Consider the following 21,145-nt stretch of genomic DNA (forward strand, 5'->3'; position numbering starts at 1 on the left):
AGAGCCCATTAGCACCGGAGCTATATGCCTGTAACCTCCCCAAGAGTGCCGCTAAAATAAAGAGATGATTTCTCTCGTCTGTCACTTCCTCTGTGAGTGACTAATATGGTGTAGCAACCCCTTGGGTCTCCTCAGCCAGTGATACGTCTGCTGGGGGCTCATCAGCTCAGGAAGTGACAGCCAGCGGCACAGTCTCTATCAGTGATGCTTTCGCTCATCATTAGATACCAACAAGTTCCAAAGTAATGTTCAGTAGATTGTGGAAAATAGATGCTCTAAATCTAGGGTTGCCACCAAATACCTACATTTCTATATCAGTTATCTCTTTCCCCTATGCATAACATTGGCATCAAGTCACATTTTTACTTGTTGGCCTGTGAACATGCCCACCAGGAGGCAACCCTATGATACCGTTATGTCATTGGGGATTATACTTCGTTCACCTATGCAAAAAAAACAATGATTTCTCTATTTTATATCTGTACTAGCTGCTAGTCCAGGGGGGTTTATTGTGATATTTATAGTCAATGTCCTATAATGCATGTGTCAATGAAACAGGGCTAAAGCCAAAGGCAAGTGGGCCAGAATCCTACTACAGCATTTTGTTTAATTCCTAGACCTCCAGTATTCCAAATACAGTATGTAGTAGAATTAAGTCTAAAGCAACTGGACTTTCTGAATTTCTTCACTCAGCAGAGCAGCAGTTCAGCCTGAAGAAGCTGCTTGGATGAGTGGTGAAAGGTTTTCAAGAAATCTTAGTAAGTCCAGTTGCTGTAGACTTAATTCTACTACATACTGTATATCATGACCTGGAGGAATGGAAATTTTAATAGAAAGTACTCAAAATGTTTTGGTCACAAAATGGCAACAAACTAATGGTCCAGTCTAGTATTAGTTGACCAAACTGGACAACCTGGCTGGTCATTTTTCACCAAACAAAAGGTTAAAACATTTGATCGTTATCAAAGCAAACTCAAAACAGCAACAAAATGTGTTAAGTTCCCTATATATAAAACATATTGATATCCATACTGTTCATCAGTCATTCACTTGGTCATCCTTGCCTCATCCTTGCCTCATCCTTTAATAGGGCACTCCCTCAAATTCTCATATTGTGATTAAATATAACATGTAAGCATCGTTAGTCCAATATGTAAATGCATGCTTTTTCATGTTCCATCTTGCCCTTTGTCTGCCTCAGCACAGTGGTATGATGAAGGTCCTGTATGTTAAGTTGGCATCTATGGATGGTATTCTGAAGCCCCTGTTTTCTGTCCACAGGCCAGGTACAGTCAGGTGTCCACAGTGCAAGCTTCCCTTTGCTGACCCAAACCCTGAGCTGAGCTGAGGCCACATGCCTAGGAGGTGAGAGCTGTTTCAGTTTTTCCATTAGTTGACACCTGATAATGACAAGCAAGCATGCCTCCTTTTCATCCTTAGGCAAATAAGAGTTCCAAGCATTGACCCTAACTATAAATGTCATGTTCCTTTGCCATTATATTCATTAAATTGTGTTAGACAGGCTTTACATACATCACCTATTAATCCATGCCCTGGAATTACAGGGGTTTTTTTTGCCTAAAACTAGTAGCTGGAAGAAGGTTTTAGGAAATGGGTTTATATATCCTTCCTGTCACAGTTCTGACCTTCATTGGACAGCTGATTTAGGACACCATTTCCTTACTATATGTGGTTTCTTTCCCAGTAAATGTTACATCAATGTTACATTATCATAGCTGTTGTATTGAGTCCATCAAGTATGCTTCAATAGTCTAGCTAAGTGCATGCTATTTCATACTGTATGTTTATTGACTAAATAGAAAACATCACAACTGCATCCAAACATATGGTCATATGAAAACCAGAGCCAATGGGTCAGTAAGATATCTTTCAAAATGTCCAAGACTCCCTAGGTAAATGGGACAGTGACTGCTTTTATTGCATTTTACTGTCAATGCCAGGGTTAGTTATGAGAAGAATCTGGCAATGTCCTGGTTGCCTGCAAGAAAGAAGGGTATTCTTGAAGAAAGAAGGGTATTCATAAATTCTCTTTGAATAAGTGAGGATACAGAGTAAGCTTTGTTGACACAATGCATTACGGCATTTATTACAACAGAAAAGAGTGTGTTAATAATCTAGTTGTACGGAACCAGTTGGTAGACAGAGGCGAGGCATTTGAGCAAAAAAAGTCTAAATAAAGTGCAACAAAGTGCAACAAAGGGCAACAAAGACACTGAATTTTAGGAAGGCAAATTTTAGCTCCTTAAGGGCAGCGCTTCAGGGCATAGATTGGGGCATTATGTTTTCTGATAAAAACACAGAGCAGAAATGGTTGTCATTTAAAATGATATTAAATCATTACTGTTCTCAATTCATTCCATTAATAAGAAAAAGTAGAAGTGTTAAGAATCACCCTATGTGGCTTAACTCTGAGGTAAAGAAGTTAATAGGGAAAAAAAGGAAAGCTTTTAAGAAATATAAGTCAGAGGGGACAGTAGCTGCGTTTAATGAATATAAACACTATAACAAGTGTTGTAAAACAGCAATCCGGAAGGCAAAGATAGAAAATGAGGAGCGCATCGCGGCCGAGGCCAAGACTAACCCCAAAAAGTTTTTTAAGTATATTAATAGTAAAAAGATGCAGGTTGAGGGTGTGGCCCCATTGAGTTATAATAACAATATGGTTACAGCGGATACAGAAAAGGCAGATGTGCTTAACCAGTTCTTTTCTTCTGTGTATACAGTAGAGGAGCCAGTGGGCCAAGTCCCACCCAATAGCTGCACTGTTGCCTCAGCTCCAACTACACAGTGGTTGGCACAGGATATGGTGCTTAAAGGGTTACACACGATAAATGTAAACAAGGCACCGGGGCCAGATGGAATACACCCTCGGGTACTGAGAGAGCTAGGGGCAGAATTGCAGTGGCCCTTGTTTCTGATATTCTCAGACTCGCTCTCATCAGGGATTGGAAGAAGGCGAATGTCACTCCCATATTTAAAAAGGGAGTAAGATCTCAGCCTGGCAATTATAGGCCTGTAAGTTTGACATCCGTGGTGGGCAAGTTATTTGAAGGCTTGTTAAGGGATCACATTCAAAATTATGTAGTGGAGAATGGCATTTTGAGCAGTAATCAGCATGGCTTTATGAAGGACAGGTCATGTCAGACCAATTTAATTGCTTTTTATGATGAGGTAAGTAAGAGGCTGGACAGTGGGGATGCAGTAGATATAATCTATTTGGATTTTGCCAAAGCATTTGATACCGTTCCCCACAAACGACTGCTTTCTAAGCTAAGGTCTATTGGTCTTAGTGAAGTCGTTTGCACATGGATAGAAAACTGGCTACAGGATCGGGTACAGAGGGTGGTTGTTAATGGCACATTCTCTACTTGGAGTAAGGTTCTCAGTGGCGTCCCTCAGGGTTCTGTACTGGGTCCACTTTTGTTTAATTTGTTCATAAATGACTTAGGGGAGGGTATTATGAGTAATGTATCAGTGTTTGCAGATGACACAAAACTCTGCAGACCAGTCAATTCTATCCAGGATGTGACATCCCTGCAGCAGGATCTTGACCAACTGGCAATCTGGGCAGCTAAGTGGCAGATGAGATTTAATGTGGATAAATGTAAGGTCATGCACCTGGGATGTAAAAATATGCAAGCCCCGTATACCCTTAATGGGACTGCACTAGGCAAATCCATAATGGAGAAGGACCTTGGAGTCCTTGTAGATAATAAACTTGGCTGTAGCAAGCAATGCCAGGCAGCAGCTGCAAGGGCAAACAAGGTTTTGAGCTGTATTAAAAGGGGTATAGATTTACGGGAGGAGGGGGTTATTCTTCCCCTTTACAGAGCACTGGTAAGGCCCCATCTAGAATATGCTGTTCAGTTTTGGTCTCCAGTGCTCAAACGGGACATTATTGAGTTAGAGAGGGTCCAGAGAAGGGCAACTAAGCTGGTAAAGGGTATGGAAAGTCTCAGTTATGAAGAAAGACTGGCCAAGTTGGGTCTGTTTACACTGGAGAAGAGGCGCTTAAGAGGTGACATGATAACTATGTATAAATATATAAAGGGATCATATAATAACCTCTCTAATGTTTTATTTACCAGTAGGTCCTTCCAACGGACACGAGGGCACCCACTCCGTTTAGAAGAAGGGAGGTTCCATTTAAATATTCGGAAAGGATTTTTTACAGTGAGAGCTGTGAAGTTGTGGAATTCCCTCCCCGAATCAGTCGTGCTGGCTGATACATTATATAACTTTAAGAAGGGGCTGGATGGCTTCTTAGCAAGTGAGGGAATACAGGGTTATGGGAGATAGCTCTTAGTACAAGTTGATCCAGGGACTGGTCCGATTGCCATCTTGGAGTCAGGAAGGAATTTTTTCCCCTCTGAGGCAAATTAGAGAGGCTTCAGATGGGGTTTTTTGCCTTCCTCTGGATCAACTTGTAGTTAGGCAGGTTAGGTATAGGCATTATGGTTGAACTTGATGGACGTATGTCTTTTTTCAACCCAACTTACTATGTTGCTCCATCTTTACATGTAATGGAAACCAGAAGGCTCTTAAAAGCTAGTGTGGTGAGACAGTAAAAGTCATCATGGGATAATGTTGTGTCATGTTTTATGGCAACGTTTGTTCCAAGAGTCAAATGGGCCTACACAGACAGGAGATTCATCTACAGGAACAACACAACAAACACACAAGACCACATAGCCTTTGAAACATTTTTGTTATCTTAAATGCACACACTTATAAGAGAGTGAGACAAAAAGGCATATCAAAGCTCTATTGCGATGCACTTGCATGTTCGTGGTGGTGTTAACATTTGCTTTTCAATGAGCTCAATGACCCTAATCCTGTATCATTACTAACAAGTCATGGGGAACATGAAGTTCTGATCCATCGTGAATGATCTTTTTGTTCCCTTTGTTTCCTTTAATCATCTATAACACCTTTTTATCTTTAGATCAAGGAAGCAGATGTAATTTCTCTGTTGCTACAGCCTCTTGATACATGCTGTCTTCAGTCCTTATGCCTAAACGTGCCCCTATAGATTTCAGGATATTCTATTCTTGTTATATCTGTCTTGTCTCCTTTACAACAGTGCCATTACTTCATACACCTAAAGATATGGAAACTGGACTGCTGATATTTGGCCTAGTCTTCCATGGTGCTAGGGAAGAACTGAAACATCCTTGAATATAAAGCTTGTGGTTTCCTTGTACATAGCATCTGGGCAATTTCAACAGTTCCGCATTCCACTACATGTAGCATTGCAGTGCATTGCATGTACCCAGTTATTTTATCCCAATATTACATGAGGTCAGGGCATTTCCTTATGCACAGCAGGGTCCCAGAATGTTGGTAGAAGTGTTGACAATCTTGGGATTCAATGCAACCTCATCCTAGAGTAAAATGAATCATTATCATATGATAGACAGAGTCCTTTTACTCTAGGATGAAGTTGCATTGAATCCCAAGATTCACCAACATTCTACGAACATCCCTCTATATCTTTGAGAAACTGATACTCTCTTTGGGGCTTCCAAGACCCTAGACCACTGGTGAACAGTTAGCTGTCCAATAGGTTTCCCTGCAGCTAAAAATAGTTTTTTTTAAAACTTATTTATGGCTCCTTAAACAGTTAGCAAAGAGACTGTGTGAAAAGCTGGGCGATTAGGAAATATATGCCCATGTCCGGTTCCCCTCATTTTTAGGGCTCATCTGGGTCAATATTTTCAGCCCATCTCTGCCTTCCTTCAGATTAAGACTGAATTCTGGTTGGGGAAGAAAGTGTTATCTCATACAGATGCTGTACCAAGGCACATGTAAAACTTCCTGGAGGCCCTAAAGATAGATCTTTCCAGGTTCCACACATTAAACTGATATTTACATGTCCATATATTTTGCAGATACATATTTTCAGCTACCCGTGTCGGAGTCTATCAGGTTTCCCCCCGTGTAATTGGGGCTCATTAAAAATAAAACAAATTTGGGGGACTCACACTCCATAAAGAGATGAGGCTTGTGTGTACTTTAAAGCAGAGTTTCTAAATTCCAGCACTCAAGTCTATTTAGCAGGTGGACAAGTCACTAATATACCCATTTCTGCTTAGGTAGAATCACCATGACACATAGAACTAAACTTTGATTAAATAAGATTTAGAATTAGAAAATGTTATACTCAACTCTATTTCAGTCATGTGATCGTAGCTCAGTCTCATCTAAAACAAGTTAACGGTATACATTTATTAGCTAAAACTTATGTTGACAGAGGCTGGGACTCCAAACATTCCACAATAGATCCAAGTAAAGCAAAAAAAAGTTTATTCCAAAAAACATGTTCAAGGAAGCCATATTTGTTTCTTGGCTGCTAGCAATTAATCATAGGCTATAGCATTCCTGAAATGTTAACCAGCATTGAGCTCTGAGGGAGAACTGCAGTGGTCAAAATACTCTTTTTGGGACTAATTGACTATAACATTTCACATTCGTTACAAGTGGGTAATAGCAGATACAAAAAACCTAAGGGACTGAAGCCTTAAACACACAGGGCACGAAAACTTGGAGAAAGGCTTTTTATATAGAGCTCTAAATGGACCTGTACATCACAGGAACAACTCTTTTGATTGACTCTGGCAATATAGTTACATTTGATTAATTTGGTTAAATAAAAACCCAAGTCCATCAAGTGGTCCTTAAAAAACTGTAAAAACATATTTACTATTTCTGCAAGGTTTTTATATACATAGTTAATTTGGGTTGGAAAAAAAAAACAAAGTCCATCAGGTTCAACTGCATCAAATGAACCCCAGTGTGCATCCTGTATATACACATACCCATACTGACCCCCATCTAAACATTGGGATACATATAAAGTATATTTTACAGATAAAATTTGATGTATATTCCTGTGTCTATTTGTTTTTGTTTTGCTTGCACGCCATCACATGTACGCCCCCCCCTGGAAATGTCAGTTTCTTACATTTAGCCCTGAGTCCATTTTGCTTGCCACCTCACGTCCGTATGTAGGAGACAGGGCCAAGCAAAGAAATGAATTGGGATCATATTGACTAAACATTGTGTTTTTCTTTGAATTAATTCTGCTACAATGGCTGAGCCAACCTGTCTGTTCCACTTAGCCTTTCCTCCATTAACTCTAGCCAAATCATAAAAGAATCATCTTTCTTTCGTCTGAGGATGCAGCCAGCTTAAAGTTCCAGATTAGATGTGAGCCGGTGAAACGCACGGAGGCACAGATTTCTTGTTTTCCTTTTTATCTTGCTTTGCAGGTTGTACACGAGAATCTCCTCCTGCCCTCATTAGATGTTAACAGGCACTATGGTCTGTTTTCTTTATCTTGTCATGATCCTGAGCTAGTGGAGATAACACAGGTAGTGCATGAAATGGTCCTTCTTATGGCTGGATATTGATAGGATATATACATATATTGTACTCAGTTCCTTTGCTATTTTGTGGCCAGAAGAATATTGAAGGATAATACTAACATCTTGCATCTCACGTTGAAAAATCCTTTTGAAGGGCTCGTATGATGAGATGAATAAAGCCTTATATGTAATTACTTGGTAGGGTCCTATAGCTCAGAACATACCTTGTTTATTATCTAAAGCTCTTCTGAACAATTGAAACAAATGGATCTTAACCAGATTTGGCTACCAATGCAAAGGAAAGAATTGGGAGGGATTATGACATAAGGTTTGAATCTCGGCATATATGTGCATGGCAGGTTTATTGGCTCCTGATGAGTGACTGTGTGTGCTGGCAATGGCGTAACTGTCTGTAGCAGACCTTGTGGCTAAAGGGGTACCTGAAGATAAAGGGGTTCCAGTAAGAACCTGTTACTCCTTGCATACTCCCACCCTGTGTATGTCGCCAGTCTCACATTTATAGTGAACCCCTATTGCATAGGGGCAGGACCGGTGGGTGTGGGCGGCAGTATAGTAATAATAACGTAATATGTTCAAAGTTCACCGGCCTAGTGACTTACAGCAATCAATAGGATCAGTAAATGGACATTACCCCATACTTGGGCAAATTATATCACAGTCTATGTTTAAATGAAGTTATGCAGGGAAAATATTTTCAGTGCACATAATATCATGCTTCGATAAAAAAATAAATCCCAGTAATAATAGCATATTGTTACCCTTTAATGGAACATGAGTTGCACGGATTTATCAAAGCTGTTGTTACAATGCTAGAGGCAAGGTAGAGAATCATTTCCAGCACAGGAAAAAGCCTATATTTGTATAGTGGATATTCACCACTCTTTTATAATTACATAGTAAATGACTTCCTATCAGTCACCAACATTGCTCTGTAGAGTAGCACGTTTCAATATCTTCTAAGTCTTATTAGAATTTCATTTTTCTATTAGTACTTGGATAGTATCTTGTGATCTATTTGTCATATGCAGTACCTTTGATTTTCTATGTTCTTGAAATAGGACTGAAATGCACAGAACTGTGCTCCCTCCCATTTGTGTCAGTACTCAGGACGCTACCTGTAAGGAGGAAAATGTTAGGAAACTGGACAGCAATACTTTTGTCCATGTGCAGCAATCTCTAAGGCCAGAATGCTGGGTGGCAACAGGGCCCCCTGCGGTTTCCCTTCTCTTAAACAAGCAAGGAAATATCTTGGTCATGTTGGTGCTTACCAAATCCTACTGCACCGGCCAGCTGCCCTGCCTGTACCCTTTCTTTACCATTGCTGTGTTTGCTCACTGATGGGTCCATAGAAAATCTTAGTTGACATCATAGAATAACACTAGTATTAGTCTTTTTGTGGGGAAACCATTGTTTGTACAGTTATGGGATCTATTATCCAGAATGCTTGGGACCTGGAGTTTTCCAGTCTTGCACTTCCTTATAGTTATGCTTGGTGCCACTCGGTCCTTCCTACTCAGGGTTGGACTGGGCTGGTGAGACATCAGGAAAAAAACAGTGGGCCCCGCCAACCCAGACCCGATACGCGCTGCTGCCACTCCCTGCTGCTATCGCTCCCCCACTGCCCTCCCCCAATAGCATATGGTATGCACGGGGAAAGGGGCTGGCAGTGGGTGAGTGGGCGGCTTGGGTGAGCCGGCAGTCAGGGGCCACTGAGGTGATATGGAGGACCCTGGGGTAGCAGCCCTGGTGGCCCTCACACCCCAGTTTGACCCTGTTTCTGCCTCCTGTTCCAAATCCAGCACAGTTGCACCTATTGAGGCAGGGGAACCCTGAAGCTGGTGCCACCTTCTGACCAGTGTGTGCCTAAAGTATAGGGTGCGCACCAAACACTGAAAATGGTGTCAGCTGGACTCTGGCGACATTGCCTCCAATTTGCAACAAAGTGTAAGCCCAGTTGCATTAATTTTGATGAATCAGCCACAATAGTGCCCAGTGCAACCCAACTGTATCAGGTGCAACACCCCCTTGCAACTGCAATAACAATGGAATTCTGGGGGAAAATGCTGCATTATATAAAAAATAACATTTATGCTCAAAACTGCACTTTGCTTATTGCCCCTTTTGTCTCCCAGTAACAAGCCCTTGCCGAGCAGCGGGGTAACTATAGAGGAAGCAGACCATGTGACTGCTGGGGTCCCAGGGGGCCCAAATTACTTTTCTTTGCAATCCAGTCATTTCTAGATAGATCTCTGCACAATCAGTTATTGGTTCTGACTCTGGAAATTCAGGGCCTGCCATCACACACATGTCAGCTTGGTATCTTCCCATGAGAGTCTGCTGAACTGGGCGGCCGACATGTCATCCCCTAACAGCCCCGGCTGCATACGAATCTCCCGATATGACAGATACGGCCAGGGCTGCTTGGCGCTGATTTAATTTACTGCAGTTCATGAACCTTTACATAATTAATGTAAACAAAATCCTTGGATAAAAAGCTACCGGACCACAGAGCATTAGCATGTAATTTACTGGTCACTCTAAACAATACATAATAAGCTCATGGGACCACTACTCCGCACAATTATGGACAATTACTGAGCGCTATAAATTATCATCATTGGAGCCACAAACATCCCCTGTGGCATTCTAATTAACCTGTGCAGTGCCAGGCAGGAGGAAGAGCCGTTTGTTTGCCTGCCTGGGTTTCTTTCAACTGATAAATAACAAAAATGAATTTCCCACCGCCGCGCTCACTATAAAAAGAATTGTGTGTTTAACTGACCTCATTTAAAAGAAACATATTCCTCATATACAAGTTATTTTATTATTATTATAATTGAACTGTAAATTTTAAGGGCATAGCTTGTAACATTTCTTCTTGTCATTGATGTGATGTGAATGGGAACTGCTATAAAGCTTGACACAGTAATAAACCTTACCCATAGTTGTCTATGGAGGAAGCCACAGCCTAGACATATGCAGCAGCCCACCTTCAGCGCATCAGGATCATTACTGCCCCCTACTGCTCCCACCTCTGCTGCTGCCGCAAGAGTTAGTGGGTGGCAAGTTGGAAGTGGCTAGGGATGGGAAACTACTATACACCTGCGATCCGGCCCCCCTTGTACTCCATACACCCCCACCCCCTGTGACTACAGAGTCCGCTGTTTTGTAATTACACCACTGGACATATGCACAGAAGTAATATATTGGTTTCTTTCTTCCGTGTAGACAGAGGATTACTACGGATATGGGATCCGTTATCCAAAAAATGCCGAATTACAGAAAGGCCATCTCCCATAGACTCCATTATAAGAAAATAATTTACATTTTTAAGAACGATTTCCTTTTTCCTTGTAATAATAAAACAGAACCTTGTACTTGATCCCAACTAAGATATAATTAATTCTTAATGGAGGCAAAACAAGCCTATTGGGTTTAGTTAATGTTTAAAGACCCCTTATCCGGAAAACCCCAGTTCCTGAGACTCCTGCATTATAGGTTCCATACCTGTATATATTTATGACCACCGGTCTCATGGTTTATTGACAATGTCTCAGTTAAGATATGGAATAGTGATGTGTAAAAGTCATCCCTAACTCAACGACCACCCAACCCAGCACACCGTCCTTATTTATATACTCATGCCCCTTTATTTATTATTATTTATATACCCACCCCTTTCACTGGAGGGAACGGTGAGATAATAGTATATATTGTATGTAAGCAATGGCTGCCAGAAGGAAAATTTGGCCTGCCACTGAGCCAGCCCATACCTGCTGACCCTTGAGTACCGTGGCATTCAGACCAGCCCATGCAACACTACTATACAATATGTAAATGTTTTATTACTACAAGGTATGTCCTAATATTGGGTAGCACTGTACATAGGTGTCTTATTGATTCTGACCAATAGGGAAATGTATTTTCTACTTATCTGATTGTACATTCTCAAAAAAAACAAAAAACCTTGTGCTTTATGGCAGGTATTCTAGTTATGTTCTCAGGGCCAGAGAAAGTCTTGTTCTACTTTACTGCACTTGACGGAAGAAGAAAAAAAGCAACTGAGTTTTTTTTATTAATATAAATATTAGAAATAGAACCTCTAAGCTGGCAGAAAACAACACAAGCCCTGCCAACCCTTGGATCAGAAACTGACCCGTGTGACTGCCATAAGGAAATTAGATTGTAAGCTCCACTGAAGCAGTAACTGGTGAGATGATTAAAGCCTCTCTATTAAACATTGCAATAATATGCTTTTGGGATCTATATGGAGAACAGTATTGTGTTGTATTGTCAAACACAAAGGCTGGGCTGTACTTTTATTACAGGAACATATTCTTCCTTTGCTCTCCCCAGTGTGTATTCAGCATAGAGCTGGCTGGAGTCACTACCCAGATGCACTGTGGGTACATGGCAACATTTAAATATTATCAGGACTCTCTAATTCAGAAGGAGAATATAGTATTTCAGCGGAAGAATACATTTTGAAGTTTCACCCTATGCTCAAGGAAAATAAAATGAGTACAGAAATAGGCTCAGGGTCCGATTGAGACTGTAAAGAGCACATTTACTAAGCAATTTTGAGAAAAAGTAGATTTTTTTTTACTTCTAGATATTTTCAAGATTTAAGAATGGGTTTTTGCCAGTACTTGTTTTTTTTTCAGAAATTTTCCCCGAAAATTCCAAGTTTTTTGAAAATGATTTCCATAATTCGTGATTTATTAATGTTTAGTAACTTTTTTTTTTCAAAAGAAAAAAATCAGCAGTTTTGACCTGTCAAGTACCATTGAGTCCGATGGAGGCTAACAATAGTAGAGGAATAGAATAGTCAGTGACAGCCTGCCATTGACACATTTTCAAGGGGAAGTAAATCCCCCTCATTGTTTTCTATTTCACACATTTTAAAGGGAAAGTTAATCCTCAATTTCAAGTGAAACTTAAACACATTATTGTTTTGCAAGAATGAGTGCCAGTTCTACTAAATTGGCTGCTGGAACTATTCCTGTTTGGGAAAAATAAAGAGGATTCTTAGAAACGAACGTCCGTTTAAACTTGAATTTTTCGAGTTTTAACAATACGTTGGGCTTAAAAATTTGGGATTTTCAAATGGAAATTCAAACAATTGAAGCATTATCGTAACATTATTATATTATATTACAACAATGATCGAGTTTCATTTGAATTTATTCCATAAATGCTCTTTGCCTTTACTACATCTGTCCGTGTGGAATTCCATGAGTTCCTATTCACCTACTTGTGTCTCAGGGTTGGATAGGCCTGCCAGGATATCAAGGAATCTCCTACGCTCTCTCTTATTGGTGTCATAGGGCTGTGCAATACAGATACCATTTGTCACATTTTATATCCAATAGAATGGGCCCTAGATGTCTCTCTAGTGAAGAGTCTAATGCTGATAGGGCTTGTTGCATACAAGGTCCTAAAACTCTGTTTATTGGGTCTTGGGGTGTTTCGGTAGACCTGCAAAACCATTTGCCAACCCTTTTGAGGATGCACAACACATTCAATAATAGTGATTCTTTAACATAGGGGTAAATAGGATTTGTGTGGAAAATATTTCACCCACAGTATTATTTCAGTAATAAAACATTTGGGGGCAGATTCACTAAAGGTCTAGCGCTATTTATAGCATGCGTTAAAATTTTTATCACTTCTTATTTTTTGCGACTTAATGCTTGATTAACTAAAAGGACACATCATAATTAAGAAGCAATGTTCTTTGTGCTATTTAACGCGCGGTGAGCCATTTTCTTAGGTTGTTTTCCACCGTGTGCATTATTTCCCGCCTTGCGCAATATATTTCACCGTGTGCTATATTAGAACACAATATTACGCACGTAATCATTACTTTCGGAAAACTACTGTTCTGAAAATGACCATTTCCCTGAAAACTGGCGGCTGCATCACTCTAAGGGGCTGATTTACTAACCCACGAATTCGAATCCGAATTGGAAAAATTCCGATTGGAAAACGAACATTTTGCGACTTTTACGTATTTTTTGCGATTTTTTCGGCGCCTTTACGACTTTTCGGAAATTATCGCGACTTTTTTGTTACCAATACGATTTGCGCGAAAAAACGCGAGTTTTTCGTAGCCATTCCGAAAGTTGCGCTTTTTTCGTAGCGTTAAAACTTAAAAGGCGCGACGTTTTGCGCAAGTTTTAACACTACGAAAAAATCGCAACTTTTTGCGCAAGTTTTAACGCTACGAAAAAATCGCAACTTTCGGAATGGCTACGAAAAACTCGCGTTTTTCCGCAAAAATCGTATTGGTAACGAAAAAGTCGCGATAATTTTCCGAAAAAATCGCAAAATACCGATCATTACGAAAAAAACGCAATCGGACGCATTCGGCCCGTTCGTGAGTAAGTAAATGGGCCCCTAGGGCCAACACAGACTTGAAAAAATCCCACTGCAAAGTCCATGTTGTGTTGGCAAAAGCTCACAAACCTCAATGTTCTTAAAGTACCGCCTGCCCCAAGTAGGTGATAATATTCGCACAGATTAAAGCAATATTTTGCTTGTTTAACGCTTCATATGTGTTTGTGAATCATGCATTAGTACTATTTCTATTCGCTTATTAATGCAATGCGTTAGAAATAACGCTTTGCGATGATGCGTTTTTTTGCTCATGCGATATGCCCATTAACGCATGAGAAATGACTTTGATGAATCGGGACTTATTTATCGCATGCTTTTTAATGCAAAAAAGCATGCGATAAGCGTTATTGACCTTCAGTGAATCAGCCCCTTGGTCTGTATCTGCTTTTTCTTCATCTGTGTTTTTCCACCAGTAGAGTAAAGGTATAGTGTGTCACTGGTCTTACTCTTTCTCATGAAATTAGGGTTGCCACCTTTTCTGGAAAAATATCATTTATTAGCCATGTGGCTACCCTAGGTGGCATTAGGAGAGCTTTTGTAGGGACAGAATGTTCCAATACCCCATCATCTGCCTCTATGGAGAAGACAAGGTTTGGTGGCTATGGTAGAATTCCAATAGTAAAAGCTATGCCCTGTAAATGTGGTGGCCCTTGCTTGAAATGTAGCAGATTGTAAATAACAAAGAGTAACTGCACAAAAAGGCAAAATGCGAGAAAATTCCTTTCCATAAACTATAATGGTAAATGTGTTGACCCCGCCAGTGTCAAGGTCAGCTTGATTACCATGTAGTCTAGAGAAAGCCATGTAGCATCACACTTAAACCATCACAACGCTACATTATTTAAGGGAAAAAAGTAATATTATTACAATACTAAATGATGGTAAAATTGCTCCATTAAGCTGCACTGCTGCTATCGGCTATGAAGGCTCTGTTCAATCAGTTCACCACGGGGTGGATTCTTGTCTGATCTTTGAAAGTGACACCGGGAGAGACGTTGTTATTCCCAGTTCAGTGCACAGCACTCATACTGCACAGACGTCAAGTCTCTCCATGCCATCAGTGAGATAATTATTCCGCTGCATACCTGAAAGTAAAGAGCAGCAAATGGCTCGACAACACCATGTCTGGATCATTATCTCCCTGATGACATGGAGTCAGTTGACATCTCTTCTGCTATGGGGGAAGTCATACCTGTGGCCTTCCAACTCCAAACAATGATTGACTGGGGATGCTTGGAGTTGTGGGCTGTCATAAGCATGGGACTCTGACAGGCTGTCTCTGCTGGATTGGTTTTATTAATGCTTAGGCACAGGCATCACACATACAGCCATCCAAGTTGAATAAGAATGTTATACTGTATACTGAGCAGTAGTTATACAATTAGAAAAAATCTGTATCTAGAATGGAAACAGTGCCACCACACCCCCTCTATTGAGCAAAGTACCCAAAGATCTTCAAATGTTTAAAATAAAATTGGCCATATAGCCCCCTCATACCAAGCCAGTAGCTTTTATGCCCTTGTACGGGCATATAACTCCCAAAATATATTTATCTGTCAGCTTTGAAAATGCCATTAGATGAGGACCACAACAGCACGTTGATGCTGTCCTCTCTCTCGACAGGCCTTCATAGACCTCCCATAGGCCAAATGATTGGGTCACCCAATTTTGCACAAATCAGGTGGCCAAATCAGGCAAAGATTGCTCAGATATTTATGTATATGACCAGCTCTACTCTTCAGTCTAGGTGCCTAGAATACCTGCTTGGTCTAAGTACCTAGAATGACTTTGGGTTAATATTCCCAAAGTGCCCAGTATTTCCCCACGGCAGGGTAGCACTGGGCCGTCAAGACACTGGGAAAAATCCTTGCTGGGCCCCGGCGGCCCAGACCTGACCCTTGATGGTGCTCTCCATTATTATTATTATTATTATTAACATTTATTTATAAAGCGCCAACATATTCCGCAGCGCTGTACAATAAGTGGGTTTCATACATTGGACATACAGAGTAACATATAAAGCAATCAATAACCGATACAAGAGGTGAAGAGTGCCCTGCCCAAAAGAGCTTACAATCTACAAGGAGAAAGGGTTGAGACACAAGGTGTGGGAATGGGCATGACCAGAGTTGTGAGAGGTGGGATGTCTGACCCTTCCTCCCCTGATGCGTTAAACTTACGTGAGCTCAGGGGAGGACGTCGGAAGGTGATGAGGTCTCTGCTTTGTTGGGGAGCTGATGCTGCAGTTAGGTTAAAGGCATACATGAGAGACATGGGCCCTTCAAAGGATTTTTATGGCCCCCAGTCTACTTAAAGGCTTCATAGACTTCACTGAATGTCATAATTATTTTAATTGAATCTGGCTCTCCAACTTGCTGTATGAGATAGAACTAGCCCACTATGTGTAATAAATTGGTCAGCACTGTTGTATTCCAGTAGTGCCAGACTGGCTGAGGCCCAGTTGAGTTTATGACGACTGTAATAACTGCTATTTTCCTTACCTGCAGACCAAGTGTTACCCTTTACTGAAGGATAGTCAATCCCCACCCCAAATATTACAGGACTATCCATTCAATGCTTTCAATACATATTGATGTATCATATTCAGCCCCCCTGCTGTAGTTAAATTCCCAGCATGCCCCTAACCATCTTCAACAATTCTCCATCTGATTTTCCTAATTAACAAATACATTGTCGAGTTACCATTTTGTGAAACGCTAAACTGTTGCCTGCAAAACTGTCTCCCAAGGAGGATAAAATATTTCCAGAAGTGTTAAATAACAGAAGATTTTCAGTGCAGATTTTATTTATATATATATATATATATATATATATATATATATATATATATATATATATATATATACATATAATTGTATCCTCTGGCAGCCTTCTCATGCTATTAAAGCACTGATCACTCTTAGCTGTGGACAAAACCAACTTTTCAGATGAAATCCTCACGTACCTATCATCTTGTCATTTCCAATAGGAGGATTTATATAGAAGATTGAAAAAGCTTGACTGAAATAAAAGAATAGATTGTGAATTATTGGATAAGAACCAAAAATGGCAACTTCTGTATCTTCTTGCAGTTGCCAAGTAACTCTCCCATCTCTTAACCCCCTCTTGGCGAGAGTCGGGATGCAATAAATATTCAGCTGAGGGATCAGCTACAAGTCGGAGGCAAATGGGGAATGATCATTCAGATTGTGTAGGACTGGTGGCAGAATGGAAAGCATGCTCTGGGCTTTGACAGCTTACCCTTTAATGAAGGATGCTTAGAAAATGTAACTAGGGTTGCCACCTGTCTGGTATACTAGTGGCCCAGCGGGTGAAAATGCTAATTGATGTCAATCATATTAAAAGCAAAGAACTAAATATACATACAAAGGCTGCTATTTCCAACCCTGGCTTTAATTTGCTATTTCCCTGTCTCTGTGTCTATGTCAAGTTAAAGGACAGACAACCTCTGTTATTTCGTGATTATCTTATTTACAGCAATATGAAAAAACTGTGCATCCTCATTAATTAATTAATCATCAAAAAATCATAATGAGTTCTGTGTGGGTGAAATTAGAAAAGGAAGCATGGGAACTATGAAAACGGGAAGAGCCAATGCATCTTGAAGGTCCAGAAAGTTAGCCCAGCGGGAGTGGTCTCGGCAAGGTTAAAAGATTAAGGGGGGGAATTTAAGGTACTGGTTGCTTGGAAGGAATGTAAATATTGTGCCCCTCACTCAGCACTCGTCACTTATTGCTCAATGCTTAGGTGAGGAGCATAGTGCTGGCAGGAGCAAGGCTATCGTGACTTTACCCCCTTTCATAGCATAGGTACAGGGATCTATGGTACTAGGGATTTATGTGGCCCTTGTTTACCCTAGTCTAGTAGCAATCAGCAGTGTCGAACTGGGACCTCAGGGGCCCACCAGAAAACCTTATACCCTAAGACCCTCAGACCCTCTCCAAACTATTTTTCCTCCTTTCCTCACCCAACCTCTTTATTCTCCTAGTCTCTTTTATTTACATGCTAGCATCTATTCATTTATCTATTTCTCCTCTTTGTTCCCATTCAGAAATAGGGAATGACCATGAAGCAGTTCAAATGGTCAAGAGCTGGAGGGCCCACTGACACCTGGGCCCACCGGGAGTTTTCCTGGTATCCTGTTGGGCCAGTCCGACACTGGCAACCAGCCCCTATGCTGCCTTGGTGCAGTTTGTCTTCAAATTTTAGTGGGATATTCCATATCAAAAGCAGTAAGCAAAATAAACACACATAACAGACATATACAAGCTAAAATAATTTTAACACATAGGGTAAGGACTAGGTGTATCTAAATTACTCATATTTCTGTATTTGATATAGATGAGCTCATAGATGGACTACTTTTGGTCTAGTTATCCGTAGAAATCAACCAGTCACTAGCATTATTCTACTGGTTGATATGGGTTACTAGACCTGGGCAAACTTGGTGCTATTTATTACATTACTCTGTAAACTTTGCTTTGGCTTTCCATGAAAGCATTACTGGCTTACTGTGCAACTTCATATTTTGTAAAAATGTCATCCTTCTCTGGCTGTTGGACCACAACCCTCCATTTCATATCCCATTGCCTTCCTACAGTATTCTAATCTACTTTTGATACATAATAAGAGAGCACAGCTTGACATCACTGGAGGTTCAATAAGCCAAAAGGCAGGGCACTATATTATAGGCATAGCGTGAAGCAGGAATATCCCTATATGTATAGTATGTTTAAAGCCTTTACAGACAAAAGGCTATACCAGTATACTGTACATATTCTCATGTAGTAGGCGCAATTAGGAAAGGGCAATTTAGTTATACTAAAAGCAGGGGCATTTTTGGCCCCTGAGCTGCCCGAGGCGGCTCCTTCGATGCTGTGAACCCTTGGCCCCCCGCGCTTACCTTTACAGCACCGGAAGGGGTCCAGAGGGGATAGCATCACTAGTATAGAGAGTGCAATTGTGCTCTCTGCACTACCAGAGCTGAATTTCTGTTTTAAAAACTGGAAATTTGGCTCTTAAAGTTACCAGGGGCGGCTTTTTGCTGGTAACTTTGGGGGCGCTGCCGTCTGAGACGAATTTCTCAACTCGCCTCATGGTAGCAGCGCCCCAGAGTGAAAGCCAATCTGTGAGTTTCTTTAGACTTGAATAAATTTAACCAATCACAATGAGTTCAAGCAGGCCCGGACTGGCAATCTGTGGATTCTGGCAATGCCAGAGGGGCTGCTGTAAGATGCCATAGACAGTCACTGTTTATTGGCCCCATGTAGGGACTGTTTGGGCCTCTGTGTACTTGAAATGCCAGAGCCTATTTTGAATGCCAGGCCAGACCTGATTTCAAGTAAGGGAAGACCAGGACAAGTAAAGGGAAAAGAGAGCTTCAGGAAGCATAATGGCCTGAGCCAACCCTTTTTATTTACAAAAGAGTAAATTACCGCATTGAGGAGAAGGGTGAATGTTGTTCTATAGCAATTTCGAATGAGGATTTCATTTTGCTGAGTAAAAAGAGAACACAAAGAATACACAGATTTATTCTTCTGGTTAGATTAAGAGTTAGCACAGCAAATTATCCTTAAATTCCTATTTAGAAATAATAAACAGTACATATTTCCAGAGAGGTCCCTGCTGAAATAGAGAAAATTACAGTACACAATTATGGCCGACAATTTATTTTCCCCAGCTGTAGAATTTTTGTGTGTTTTGTTTTCCTCTTTCTCTTTGGCAAACAAAGGCCGCAAGCAACTGGGACGTATGTATTATCCACAGACAAAACCTGCCAGACGGCTGTAATCTAAGCACAAAATGTACCCAAAATCCCTTGCAGAAGAACATATTTAATGCTGGGCAACAGGTATTAAATCTGTGGTATTTTAATATCTCGAATGTAGGGAAGATATTGCCTCAGAAAAGTGACAGTAATATCTTCCTCCCAGGAGAGCTGAATCTACTGCGCTGGCTGTAAATCACCATAGTGCCACTGCCATAGACTTTCCAGCTCACTGATCTATGCTGTGGGGCTCATCCATACTTTGGTTTGCTGGCTCCAGTGTCTGGGAACTTGCTAGGGCTTATATTCCATTTCCATGAACAAAGGAAGAGACACATATTAGTTATTGCTCTACAGCATCAAACTGGAATCAGTGGGATCAGTGGGATCAATATCACCATCTCCTACTTTTCTTTGTGGCATTGAAACCATAAACTGGCAGACTGTCTTTAGTTAAAATAGCACGGTCTGGTCATTTTCAGCTCCAGGCAAATATATGGCATTTAGCAGAATTCACAGTAAATAAAGCACTTAAGTCATAATTATTTTCTCTTCTTTTCTTATTACATTCTGTCCTATAATAGGTCTGGCTGGTATCAGAAGTGAGAGCAGTACTAGCTGTTCCGAACAGTAAAAGGTTTAGAGAAAACTGGTTCCCTATAATTAATGAAATGTTGCAAGAAACTCTTTCATTTAGAAATATCATTATACACTTGTTTAACTACAGTTTCTAGTGCCGCTCAGATGGTTTCACAAAGTGTCAAAAGAAAAGGGGCTCAGAGAGTTACCATTGTCAACTTGCCTTACTATACCGACTAACCGCTATAGCCACAATCTGCTGCTCTTATAGGCACCATCTCTCCCTACTATACCTGCTATCCCACAGTCACAGTCCCTTCCCAGAGGCTATTATCCCCCCCACTGCTACTATAGGCACCATCTCTCCCTACTATACCTGCTATCCCACAGTCACAGTCCCTTCCCAGAGGCTATTATCCCCCCCACTGCTACTATAGGCACCATCTCTCCCTACTATACCTGCTATCCCACAGTCACAGTCCCTTCCCAGAGGCTATTATCCCCCCACTGCTACTATAGGCACCATCTCTCCCTACTATACCTGCTATCCCACAGCCACAGTCCCTTCCCAGAGGCTATTATTCCCCCCCCACTGCTACTATAGGCACCATCTCTCCCTACTATACCTGCTATCCCACAGCCACAGTCCCTTCCCAGAGGCTATTATCCCCCCGCTGCTACTATAGGCACCATCTCTCCCTACTATACCTGCTATCCCACAGTCACAGTCCCTTCCCAGAGGCTATTATCCTACTGCTACTATAGGCACCATCTCTCCCTACTATACCTGCTATCCCACAGCCACAGTCCCTTCCCAGAGGCTATTATCCTACTGCTACTATAGGCACCATCTCTCCTTACTATACCTGCTATCCCACAGTCACAGTCCCTTCCCAGAGGCTATTATCCCCCCACTGCTACTATAGGCACCATCTCTCCCTACTATACCTGCTATCCCACAGCCCCAGTC

General features: G+C 41.1%; 1 protein-coding gene across 4 annotated transcripts in view; it reads left to right on the forward strand.

Moving 5' to 3' along the window:
* The window catches only part of lrrtm4 (leucine rich repeat transmembrane neuronal 4), a 381,209-nt gene that overhangs the window by 347,632 nt on the left and 12,432 nt on the right, over positions 1 to 21,145 (forward strand). For 2 of the 4 annotated variants that reach the window (XM_031899275.1, XM_004912595.4), the window contains one exon: positions 1,282 to 1,365. The exons of the other annotated variants lie outside the window; for them this stretch is intronic. In XM_031899275.1, coding sequence (XP_031755135.1) covers positions 1,282 to 1,326 — 45 coding nt within the window. In that variant the 3' untranslated portion in view covers positions 1,327 to 1,365. The remainder of the gene's footprint in view (positions 1 to 1,281; positions 1,366 to 21,145) is intronic. 4 annotated transcript variants of the gene reach the window in all.

The sequence above is a fragment of the Xenopus tropicalis genome, chromosome 3 (assembly GCF_000004195.4).
Source record: "Xenopus tropicalis strain Nigerian chromosome 3, UCB_Xtro_10.0, whole genome shotgun sequence".
Taxonomy (NCBI): Eukaryota; Metazoa; Chordata; class Amphibia; order Anura; family Pipidae; genus Xenopus; species Xenopus tropicalis.